This window comes from Pararge aegeria, chromosome 10 (genome assembly GCF_905163445.1).
Source record: "Pararge aegeria chromosome 10, ilParAegt1.1, whole genome shotgun sequence".
In the NCBI taxonomy this organism is placed as follows: Eukaryota; Metazoa; Arthropoda; class Insecta; order Lepidoptera; family Nymphalidae; genus Pararge; species Pararge aegeria.
Genome location: NC_053189.1, coordinates 18,141,784 through 18,155,229, shown reverse-complemented (window position 1 = coordinate 18,155,229; position 13,446 = coordinate 18,141,784). Strand labels below are relative to the sequence as shown.

Sequence of the window (13,446 nt, the reverse complement as noted above, 5' to 3'; positions counted from 1 at the left end):
GTTTCGTGTTTAATTATTAGTATTTTATTAATTTTAATTATTTTTATTATTATTATTATTATTATTATTATTATTGTTAATTTAATTTGTGCTTCATATTATGTTATTTTTAAAAACTGTTAAGTGCACACTATATGGGCTATGCCTGAAATAAAATTTTATTATTATTATTAACGTGATGCCCGGACAGACAGACAGACAGACAAAAATTCAATGAAAATCTGTTTTGGACTCAGTATCGATTATAAAGCATCCCCCGGTTAAAATTTTCAAAATATATTAAATGTACAGAATTCTTCCAGTTACAGTTTTATTATAAGTATAGATTAAACGTACTGTAAACGAATTCTTTCGCGTTTATCCAGTTTTGAGGAACCCGTAGAAACCATTTGATTACCAGAGTGCAAGCAAACTCTGCCAAAGTCAGTATCGTTGAAGCTCCTGCACCAAACATAAATAGGTTCGTGTCTTTAGATCCCACAAGAAAGGTTTATTGGTACAGATAATTTAAAAAAAATGTTCCTTTTTTAATATGCAACGTGTAAATAAAAACTGAAATATTACTTCAGATGCTTTAAAGTAACATTATTTACTATCTCTGAGACTTATCTGTGAAACTAAAATGATAATAGTTTCAAGTAAACCACTGCCATGGTATTTACTAAAAAAAACAGATACAGCAAACCAAGTGTTGCGTAGGTACTATGCGTGTTGGTATTTTATCTTCAATAGGGTTGCCATAACTAAACACTTTAAATAAGTTTGTATGAAAAAATAAGTACACTTTTGATGAAATATTTTTACAGGGTGAATCCTTATAAAATATAGTTTTGCTCCCTTCAACAGTATTTAATTATTCCGTTACACATTGTATATCCATCTCATAAATAGCTCTCTATGAGATGGTGACATCACAAGGATCCAACCTATCTGTGTCGATTTTCAAAAAGATCGTTGCAGCGATAGATTCGTATATAGGTCGTAATATGTAATATTAATTGGGCACACTATGGCTTGCCTCTATAATGCGACCTAAAAGTTACGGCTTATATAAGTCGCAAGAATAAAACTGGGATTTTTCCTTAAATTATGCCTTATTATACCTTATACAACATAATCATATCGTTTATATGCAGGCGATTAATGAGAGCGAAGCAATTCTGTACTACTACTCAGCTGTATCATACGAGCTAATCGTAAGCCAATAGCCAATGCACGTGTTATAAATATCTATACATGAAAATTAAAACGTCAGTCTGTGATATCAGAAAAGTTGCCATATATTTGCGATAGCCTAGTGGTTAAGGCTTCAGTCTACTATCTCCGGGACCGAGGTCGATTCCCGACACCCACCTCCTAACATTTCGGAGTTATGCGCGTTTTTTAATTTAAGCAATTTAAATATCACTTGATTTAACCATGGGGACTATTACCATGTGGATAAACAATCATTAGTTGGACAAACACTGATCCCGATTCTCGTTTGTCTATTGTTGTCTTATGATAGATTTCACGCAAACGTGTTGTGTCTCGCTACGATAAACATGCAAGGATAGTAATATTTAAAATCAATGCTACTAAAAATAATCTTCAGTTATAATACGATTCACTCTAGATAAATCTCAAGAAATACTTATCAATATCGCCAGTGGCGTGCACTGGGTTTCTTACCAGGGTATGCATTAGGCAGGAAAATGGCATAAAGTGGCAAAAATCCTCTTCCCATACGAGTTATATATCAATTTTAGGGTAAGCAGTGCTTTTGCGCATGTATGAAGTGCACGCCACTGAATATCGCTAACACAACATTATTTATTCCTATGCCTTGCGGTTTCACTTGTATAAAGTACGGGAGGCAGCGTACTGCCATTTAATCAACATCCTTCCTTAATTAATCAGCTACCTAGGGTGGGATTTTTTCAATGGTACCAGTTTTATGATATTAAGCGTGCGGATTTCGCAGCACGTTAATTTTCTTCATCATTGTCATCACCCATTACCGGCCCACTACAAAACACGGATCTTCCCACAATGATGATCAATAGATTATGAGGAAAACTACATGCCTTAGAATTTCTTCATAACGTTGTCTAAGGCGTGCGAAGTTTACCAATCCGCTATTGGACAGTGTGGTAAATTACGGACTAAACTCTTCTCATTCTAAGGCGTGCGAAGTTTACCAATCCGCTATTGGACAGTGTGGTAAATTACGGACTAAACTCTTCTCATTCTAAGGCGTGCGAAGTTTACCAATCCGCTATTGGACAGTGTGGTAAATTACGGACTAAACTCTTCTCATTCTAAGGCGTGCGAAGTTTACCAATCCGCTATTGGACAGTGTGGTAAATTACGGACTAAACTCTTCTCATTCTAAGGCGTGCGAAGTTTACCAATCCGCTATTGGACAGTGTGGTAAATTACGGACTAAACTCTTCTCTTTCTAAGAGGAGACCCCTGCAGTGGGCAAGTAATGGGGTGACGATGATGATGAGACGAGAGATGGGTGTCGTACAAGGCGACTAAGGAAATCTCCTGCGAAAGTCGCAAACAACTACTAGTTTCATCAAGACAATTACTTAGGCATGTTATAAATAATTATGTACAAGTCGCATCAGATTATAAATAGTTGTATTTGAAGTCATGAGGATAAAATAATACTAAAAAAAATATACGTTACTTACCTACACGAATTGATCACAAATAATATTTATAAGGTATTTAGGTGATTATTATAGGTAGGATATCGATATATACTACATATTATTTCAATCATAATATAATTAAAAACTATTGTATTTTCAACTGCGGATCTCGAGGTATTGGCCTCTTGGGTTCAAGTCTCGAGCCAAAAAATAAATAGAACTTGCGTTGGGTTTTTCTTTCATCGACGCTGTTTCATTGCCTTGCCTCGGAGAGCACGTTAATCTGTCGGTCCTTTGCCTGTTCTTTTTCCTCTCGTGTCGGAGCTTACCTGCGTTTGCGCACATACTTGTGTACTATATCACCCGTGTAGTTGAAAATCTATCTGGAGATGAACACTGTCTCAGTAAAATTACCGATTTTATCACAAAACAAAAAAGTAATACAACAATAACTAAAAAATTATGATACAAAAATTCAGAAAGCAGAAATTGTAGCACGTTTAAAATCAACAAAATTAATCATTTATATTATTTATGCGAGCAAGATCAATATAAACACGATTATCAACTTTTTCATTGTTTACAGCGGTATCCTGGCTTATCCTGCCATTGGAGTTTTCCCTCCCAGTGCCATTGCTGGACATCGCATACCGTCCTTGGAGGCTTCTTATAGTAGCTTGTACGCTGCCATTCGTCTTGGGCACATTGTTCCTACTCGTCGCTCCGGAAAGTCCCAAGTTTTTAAATGCATCGGGTAAATCTGAAGAGTGCCTGGTAGTTCTAAGGAAGATTTATGCGGTTAACAGAAGGCTACATGAGGATACTTATCCGGTACGTACCTATAGGATATTGCCTATTTTTTATTAAAAAAAAAATATAACTCAAGCTGCAATCTAAAAGCTTTCAAATGTAGTCAAAGTCAATAAAAAAATTCTTTATTCAAGTAGGCCCATAGGTGGCACTTTTGATGCGTACATTACATGTGAATTACACGGCAGTGAGATGATGGCGATAACCGTTCGTAAACTAAAAACTAAAACTACGAGGGTTCCAAAAGCGTCCTGGTCTACAAGAAGTTCACAAGAAACTTAACCGGGTGTTTTCTTTTTGTTATCACCATCTCACAATGTCATTTAAAACTATTAGAAGAGCAACCTGGTTAGAGCAATAATTCACACCCAAGCTTTTTTATCGATTACGTACTCCTTTATGCTATAGCTATGGGACTTTTCTATAAGCTTACGTTTAATACAAACTTTGAACTTGTTAAGGGACATCTCCAAGATTGGATAGAAGCAGGCGTTACTCTGCGGAAATCCATAATATATTTTGAAATTTAATCTTAATTTGCTATACTCCGCGAACAGCAGAAGAATCTGTATGGTGTAATTTATAATTTCTTCAATCCGTATACTCCACACCAAACAGATCTTCAGCAATGTACCCTCTACGCACGTTTGCTCCGAAACCGAAGCATCCTCAGGAGATGTTGACTTTACAATGAATAATTGTTAAGTAACTTAAGTAACCCTGATGTTCAAGTATTTCAAAACTCGAAAATGACTTATCGATTGCGAGAAAGCGAATGCTGTGTGACTGAGAAACCTCAAAGATTGGTTGGATCGCCATTCCAGCACATTAGGACTCCAACAACAGCAGGGAAACGCTAGACCTAAGCAGCACAAGACTGTATTGGTATTTGACACTCTCTACAAGACCTAGGGGTCTTGTAGGGAGTGTCAAATAATCAATTGACGTCCACTGCTGTATCATAGGTGGTACAGCAGTAATAATAAGTAATAAAAGTTTAAATAAGTTTATTTCAATTAACAGTTACACAGCAAATTAAAAATAGTACAAAATAAGGCAAACATAAGGTAATGTGTATCATGAAACCCAAATTCTATAATACTGCTATAGTGCAAGACTGAGTCGCAGTTATTATCGCCCGTCTCTGGAGCGAGAACCATACACTTAAATTAAATCTAGTGAGATTAATAAAAATAAAAACCGAAAAACTTTTTGAATTAAATCCAATTGAAAGCATTGATATATTCAATTTTTTTTTTTTTTTTTACATTTACATAAATACATCCATAAGATTTAATTAATTGTACTTAAAAATTAAATATGAGTGTGTGCGTGCGCGTGTGTTTATGTGTATGTGTATGTGAGTGTGGGGCAAGGCGAGGGTGTGATTGTATGTATTATTGAATAAGGTTTTCAGTCTCATCATAAGTTAGGTTAAGAAGCCAATTCGTTAATTCAATTTTACATTTTCGTGATGTTAATTGAGTAAATGGATATTTTTTTATTAATTTTGTTATAAAGCATTGAACTTATGAAGTAAGAGTGGCGACCAGCTAAAGCGATTCTGCGTGGTTCAACTTGACAAATCCTATCAAACCTACGCTTATTTTTAACAAACTCTGAATCATAGGTAGTATTGCCGTGCTTACGAAGCAGTGGACGTCAATTGATTATGATGATGATATTAATGATTGTTTGGATTTGACATGATGATGTTAATGATTGTTTGGATTTGACATGATGATGTTAATGATTGTTTGGATTTGACATGATGATGTTAATGATTGTTTGGATTTGACATGATGATGTTAATGATTGTTTGGATTTGACATGATGATGTTAATGATTGTTTGGATTTGACATGATGATGTTAATGATTGTTTGGATTTGACATGATGATGTTAATGATTGTTTGGATTTGACATGATGATGATGATGATGTGGATTATAAAAAATTAAACTTAAGTTTACACCGGTTATTATTAAATACTCTATTTTAGTCCATCTCAGTAACCATGGTTGTCTTTTTCAGGTGAAAACATTAGTATCTGAGGCTCACACTACGAAGTCCAATGATAGTAAAGGTGTGGCTGCAATCCTCACGTCAATGAGAGAACAGACAGCACCGCTGTTCCGTTTGCCGTTACTGCCCTGGACGTGTCTCACGTGTTTCGTGCAGTTTGGAATATTCGCTACGTAAGTTTTGAATCACTTAGCGGGCGATGGAGAGAGCTATGTTAGGAGTATCTCTACGTGATCGAATCAGAAGTGAGGAGGTACTAGAAGAACTAGAGTTACAGTGGACGTCAATCAGTTGAAGTAATGAAATACAAGCTTATTGAAATATCTTCTTTATCCTCAGCCGATTACTTACTTCACTCTTATTTTCCGTTATAGGCATTTACTATGTTCTAGGTTGGCGTTAATTGTTCTGACAACGTTTATACTACTGTCACGGTTATCGCGGCACCATGTTTTTATTTCAATTCTGTACCCTTACCAATATTCTAAATAAATAAATAAACAAAATATATTAACTTTCTACGGCTGGACCAAGGCATCCTCTTTCAAGGCTTTTAGAGCATACACTTACCACGCTGCTTCAATGCGGGTTGGTGGGCTTAAATGGTTGTTTTCCATGCTTATAAAGAAGGCCCCACTTGAAATAACATAAATTTAAATTTCGGCTGATTAAATATCTAATATTAATGTTAATAGAAAGATTTGACGTGCTCTCCGAGGCACGGGGATGAACATCTCTTATATACTCTCCTTTTACCAAAAAAATCAAATCAATCAATCAATAAAAATTTATAGAAGAAGAAGTATCGTGAAGTTTGCAGTACTTCTTCCGAGTCGGGAAACGAATCCGGGATATCGTGGTCCGCAGTTGAACATGCTAACCAATAGAGCAACGAGGCAGTGGATCTTAACTTACATTTTTCGAACTTTATCGGGAGACCTTAGTTTTCGGCGATTAAAACAAAGAAGTAAATTCTTTGTTTTAATCGCCGAAAAGTATCAAACAACATTATTTCTGTTTCTTAAGAATGTTCCGTTAATATTTGGGCCATCTTCTCACGCGTTAACAAAGCTAAGCGAAATTCTTATCATGTAAACTTTAAACGGCATCAAGTATTTAACCAACTTTGAACTGCATGTGTTCAAAGTTAGATAAATACTTGAAGTGTTCGACGGCCGATTGGCGCAGTAGGAAGCGACCCTGCTATGTGAGTCCAAGGCTGTTTGTTCGATTCCCACAACTAGAAAATGTTTGTGTGATGAACATGAATGTCTTTAGTATCTGGCTGTTTCTCTGTATGTTGTAAGTATTCATAAAATTATTCAGGAGTCATATTAGTACCCATAACACTAGCTACGCTTACTTTACGACTCGATGGCGATGTGTATATTATCGGAATATATTAATTAATAAAAACTAAATAAGCCATTTTATTTCAGCACAAACGGCTTCTACATCTGGTTTCCCACAATCCTGAACTCCCTCGCCAACCACAAGGGCGTCGAGACCAGGATATGTGCAGTGCTCGACGCTAGCCATACGGACTCAGCGAACGCTGGAAATGGGACGCAGGTACGAAGTTTTAGGCAGTGAACTCTATTTTTACCATTGGACTGGGGCTGTCCTTTGATAGCTGAAATCTTGTCCCAGTTTTATTTTTTTATTTAGTAGCTTTTCAAGGGAAACAAACAGTATCATTTAACATAAGAGTACTATTAAACACGCCGTATTTTTTATATTACATAAACGAATTCTCCACATATTAGTTATTTTTTTATTTAAACATCTTTATTGCATACATAGTACAGGATAAATTAAAAATATGCATAATATAAAATTAGAGGCAAAAGGCGACCTTATCACTAAAAGTGATCTTTTCCAGGTAACCTTAACGATAGGAATATAGATACATGAGAGTCGTTACACACAAAATAAAATAAGATAAATATTACATACATATTCTCCTGATTTTCGCGGAGTACACCGAACTAAGCTTAATTTTTATTATATATTTTGGAATTCCGCAAAGTAACGCTTCTATCCACTATTTGAAAATAATTCATCCAAACGAGACGAAGACAAAAACTGCGATCAAGAGGAAAAGAAGATAGTATTGTTGCAAACAACTCTTCCTATAATACTCTTCATTTTGAGCTAAAGCAAGAGAAGAAGAATATTGGTGTGATAGCAGTGGCGTGCACTGGATTTCTCACCAGGGTATGCATACAGCAGGAAAATTGCATAAAATGGCAAAAATCCTAAAAAAAAAAAACAATTTAAGGGTGGGCAGTGCTTTTGTGCATCTATAAAGTGCACGCCACTGGGTCAAATTCCAGTTTTAACCTCAATGTTTTTTTATAGATCTTATGCGATGACACCATGAACACCGCGACCTTCGAGATGTCAATCTACATCGGGCTAGTGTTCTGCTCGATGTACATCCTGGTCGGCTTCCTCGTCGATTTTCTGGGCAAGAAGCTCATCCTCGTGGTACTGCTAGCTAGTACAGGATTATGTGGGATTGCGGCCCACCACGCTGTCAACCAGCAGCTGGCGGTCGCCCTGTTCGCGATATTCCAAATGTGCGGCGCGTGCATCGGCCTCATGAATGCTGTGACAGTGGAGCTGTTTCCTACCAAGTACAGGTGAGTGAGATAGTTTGAATGAATGATTAGAGGTACTTATATTACCACAGATAACAGAGAAAATTCACTAAGAAATTGCAATTCAATGAGGATGGAACTAAGAAAGTTGCAGGTAAAAAGTGTTTACCGCCAATTTCCTTATTTTTCTATTATACAACGTGTGAATGAAAACCAACATATTACTTCACATGATTTAGAGGTACATTACTTTCTGCCTCCCAAGACTTATCTGTGAAACCGAAACGCTAATAGTTTATGAGTAAACCACTGCCATAGTTTTTACTCAAAGAAACCAGATACAGCCATAACATCACATACAAAATGGCGTGGTAGCGTAGGTTCTATGCGCGTGCCGGTCTTTTATCTTCGATATGGCTGCCATAAGTTTTCACTTATGATGTTTGGAATTAGCTTGTCTGGTTAAATAAATAAGCTTTTTTTGACCAAAAACGGTGATTCCTTATTAAATATACTTATGCACCCTTCAACTGTTTTTCGTAATTCGGTTACATGTTGTATAAGTTGATGGTAAATATAATGAGAGCTTATAAGAGCAAAGGCCTGTATCTAGCAGTCAGACACTTGTTCGAAGTATCCAGTGTTGTTCTGAGAGATTTAATTGACGATGTGAGAGGGTGATCATAATCACCGGCTCACTACAGGACATAGTCCTGGTCTAGTGTTGATTTAAATGGTGTCACAATTCCGTTTTGTGCCTCTGTAAAGGACCTTGGCTTGCATCTTGATAAATAGTTATCGTGGTCCGTGCAAGTCAGGGATTTGAGTAGAAGGACTTTTGGCACTTTTAGGTCGCTGTGCCGTCTGCGATCCATTCTTCCAATCCCGACTAAAGTTATGTTAGCACATTCTCTTTTTCTCTCTATTCTCGACTATGCGGACGCAAGCTATCTTAATTTGACCGAGGACTATCTTAACAAACTTGAGCGTCTTCAAAATCTAGCTATTCGGTTCATATTTGGATTACGCAAATATGATTATGTATCTGAATTTCGTCAGAAGCTTAAGTGGCTCCCTATTCACCGTCGCCGGGATCTTCATGTACTTTCACTTCTGTACTGTGTGTTATTTAATCCTAAGACTCCTTCTTATCTTAAGGAGAAGTTTAAATTTCTTGGAGTGCAGTCTGAACTCATATTTAAGTATTTATGGTATATTTAGATACGTATTAGTGTATTTATTTTTTATATTTTTGCTAGCCTCACAGGAGACAATTATCTCCCCAGGGAAAGGATAAAAATGTATCTTCTCCCACAGCTTTATCAACTCTCAGAGCTGTATATCAGAATAATATATGTGTAATAATAAACAGGGGTAATCTTCTCCTATTCCATGTTTCCGTGTTCTAGCAGGCGAACAGGTTAATTTTATCCCTTGCCAAGGGGATAAAATCGGGGGATATAATTTTTGTCTTCTGCCTGTGCTAGCCTCGCAGGAGACAATTATCTCCCCAGGGAAAGGATAAAAATGTATCTTCTCCCACAGCTTTATCAACTCTCAGAGCTGTATATCCAAATAATAAACTTCTTTGTGTAATAATAAACTTCTTCTATGCTATGTCCCCGTGCTTTAGCAGGTGGACACGTTAATTTTATCCCTTGCCAGGGGATATAATCGGGGGATATAATTTTTGTCTCCCGCCATGCTGTAGTGCTGTAGTGGTGGGTTGATGTGATGAAAGAATTGATCTATCTTTCAGTATTAAATGTAACTTTTTAATCTTTCCCTTAGTGCAAACATGTTTTAAATGTAACAGGCGAAAATGTATGATTTAACTCGATGTTATTGTCCCTCAGGGCAATGGCCGTGTGTCTCTCCATGATGATGGGTCGTGTGGGCTCGATGGCGGGCTCAAAGCTCATCGGCCTGTTCCTCACCATCAACTGCGGCGCGAGCTTCTACCTCTTCGGCTCCATTGTTATAGGTGAGACCTTCTGTGCATTTGTTTGTTTATTCGTACGTGCATATCTACGAAACGTAGTTATAATTAGATCTACGTTGAGTCATTCGTAGCTCAACCATCGCCATCATCATCCTAATAACGTCCCACTGCTGGGATGTCACCTAGGAATAACCACGGTCGCAGCCAACCACCACACGAAAATATATATATTATTCCAATCGAGCAGTTGATGTAGAAGTTATAGCGAGTTTTAAAAAATTAAGGAACATTAATGATTAGGAGTAGCCTAATCAAAACTTAATTGAAAGAATTCCTTTTAAAAAAAACACGCAATTTTTTTTTACAAGAATACACAACTTAGAAATATTCTTTAAAAATAAAAAACAAACGCGGATGAAGTCGCGGGCGACAGCTAGTTTATTATTTTATTAACATTGCAATCCGCCATAAACGACCACACGCGTGGGCGTAGATCCAGTAATAAAAAACAAAGAACAAAACTAATATATATATTTTAGTAGAATCTTCCTTCCGAACCGGTTGAGAAGTTTCAAAAGAGCTTATAAACTAGGCCTTCTTGAAATAAATGCATTTTGAAATTGTGAATTTTACGGTGGAGGCTACATGGCTAGTTACTGCTCGGTACCGACAATGACGTGCCGCTATGCGATTTAGTTTTCTGGTACGATGTCGCGTAGAAACCGATTAGATCGTCTGCACCAACAGTTAGCAGCAGGTGGGATTGCAGTCAAGGGCTAACTTGTAGTGGAATAAAAAGTACATTCTTCTCTTTCTTGTTCCAGTGTGCTCAATATGCTGTCTCACTCTGCCGAGAAGGAACAGCGGACCAATCGAGAAGCACAAAAGCGACGCGACCCAATACCAAACTCACGAACCTGCATGAGGAGAAAAATAAACTTATCGGGTATTCTCGGATGTTGTCGGAAATTACCGACGATCGTCGGGTATTTCTGATTTTGTATACATATCTATCGTGAATAGAGGCTGTGGAAATACTATATCGTTGCTTATGAAACCAGTTGAATCGCTGATTTCGTATGGCAGACCCAATGTACATAATTAACCGTTATAAGATCCTTTTCATCACTCGTATCTATTTTTGAAAATAAGCCTTTCAGCACGGCTAGCGTAGGCAGGAGACCATTATATCTCCGGGAAAAGGATAAAAAATTATCTTCTCCCACAGCTTTATCAACTCTCAGAGCACCGACGCACTAGTGGAAATAATATCGAAATAATGTATGTGCAATATTAAAAAGGGGTAAACTTCTCCTATTCCATGTCCCCGTGCTTTAGCAGGTGGACACGTAAATTATATTCCTTGTAAGGGGATATAAACGGGGGATATAATTTTTATCTCCTGTCCGTGCTAGCCCTGCAGACTTACATAGCTGACATTCAATTCCTTTATTTTTTTGTTCAATAAAAAGCAATAGTCATTCCCGTTTATTATAAAAACTAGCTTCCGATACGTGATAGTAAACTTTCAGGAAAATCGAAGCAAACGCACAAACACACACAAACTTTTAACACACGCATTTACTTTGCCCGTTTGTGGGTAGTTTTTTAAGTAATAGAATAAGACGAACTGTGATAATTTTTAACATGATTGTATATATTTTATTGTAAGTTTAATTGTGTTATTGTAGATTCTACATAATTACTAGTTTGGCCTACGGACATCATATAAACTCGACATCTACTCGACTTAAATAAATGCATTGAAATGTGAGCTGTGATTGTGCATCACGAGACATAAAGATTTTTGAAGTAAAACTTCTTTAGGCGCGACTAGGGAGTAACTCAGATTTTTTTCTGACGGAAGTAACTAACGCTTACGTCGTCGTCGTAATAATTTGGATTGGTCGCAAGTATATGTCATTTTACGATTATTTAATTACAATATTTTCAAACGAATCAATTGTGAATAAAAAAGTGAAAAAAAATTCAATAGCTTTAAAAAAATATTTCAAATTGCAGTTTTTTGAAAATATCTAAATAAATTTGTTTATTTATTACTTTATTTATTATTATTACATTTTGTGACGATTGCGACATTCCATAGTATTCAATGACAATGTTATATTGACATGTGCTGATCTAACCTTCAATTTTCTACTCTCAATTATTCTATAAAATATTTATAAAATGCGAAAATGATATTAATGAATTTAAAATTGAATATAAAATGAAATAATAAAAGTTTTACTTCAATCGCACGTAAAGGTTACACGCACACACATTTTACTACACGTTTACAGAATTACGAACATACAGAAACCGTGTACACGGCGAAGCATCAAGAACCACTTTACTGCAGTAGTCTTTCTCGAACATTCGGTTACTCACTTCATACAATCTAGCAGTCGAGTCAATATGGTTTAAGGAAGCCAGTATACGGTTTTATTGAAACCACATTTATAAACCCTCGAAAGTTACTTAATAGATTAGGTGTGCCTAATTTATCCAAGCCGAACCCAATCAACTCGAAAATTTAAAATTGTATCTTTTTCTGAACACCTAAAAAAAATGAAGAAAAAAAAAATGAAGAATATAAATTATTTGTCACATACATACTTGAAGATACAATGTATTAAACTGTTTGTCATAAGCTAGAGATAAATATTAAAATTAAAACTATAAGCAAAAACTGCGTTTTATTTTATATTCTACCATAACCCTTTGAAGCCTAGTTGCCAGCAGTTCGGGCTCCCTTTCAAGGAAAGCTAGTTTGATGCCTGGCACGAGTATTAAACTTGAGCAATTAAATATTACTTGCTTTAACGGAGAATAAAAACATCGAGAGGAAATCCGCATGCCGCAAACTGCGTGCTCTGAAAGATCTTGCGAACACTATAGCATGCTGAATCATGTGATGTCTCTCAATAAGTTCAAAGTTGATATAAAACGTAAGCTTAAAGAAACATCCTATTATAATATTAAGGATTACATGTATGATAAAAAAGCTTGGGTATGAATTGCTCTAAATTCATAGCTCAACATTAACTCGACTGTGAGATGGTGATAACAAAAAACCTGGCTAAGTTTTTTGTGGGCTCTTCTTAGACCAGGGCGCGTTTGGAACCGTCCTAGCATTAGTGTAACATGTTAAATGTATGAACGCTTCATAAGTGCCTGTGATAAGGTCTACATGAATAAAACATTTTTGAATTTGGAATTTTTTTAATTTGTATACCGAAAGATTAAGATTGATGATATTCTGAAAGAAGGATGTTCTGAAGTGGATGACAATGCCATGCAATGCCGGTAACGACTGCCAAAAAAGTATGTGCGTATTAGTGTACACACGTCAGTGAAACTTCTTTATGACACGTTATTATTCTTTTTCTCTATTTTTTATTTTATTTAAAACAAGGTAAAAAA

At 36.2% G+C, this 13,446-nt stretch overlaps 1 protein-coding gene across 6 annotated transcripts in view; it reads left to right on the top strand.

Annotated features, from left to right (window-relative positions):
- The window catches only part of LOC120626861 (synaptic vesicle glycoprotein 2C-like), a 42,233-nt gene extending 30,231 nt beyond the window's left edge, over positions 1-12,002 (top strand). For 5 of the 6 annotated variants that reach the window (XM_039894640.1, XM_039894639.1, XM_039894642.1 and 2 more), the window contains exons 6-11: positions 3,229-3,473; positions 5,485-5,648; positions 6,915-7,047; positions 7,837-8,120; positions 9,935-10,062; positions 10,845-12,002. In XM_039894640.1, coding sequence (XP_039750574.1) covers positions 3,229-3,473; positions 5,485-5,648; positions 6,915-7,047; positions 7,837-8,120; positions 9,935-10,062; positions 10,845-10,945 — 1,055 coding nt within the window. In that variant the 3' untranslated portion in view covers positions 10,946-12,002. The remainder of the gene's footprint in view (positions 1-3,228; positions 3,474-5,484; positions 5,649-6,914; positions 7,048-7,836; positions 8,121-9,934; positions 10,063-10,844) is intronic. The other variant, XM_039894643.1, reaches the window with a different exon arrangement.
- Positions 12,003-13,446: the final 1,444 nt, after the last annotated feature.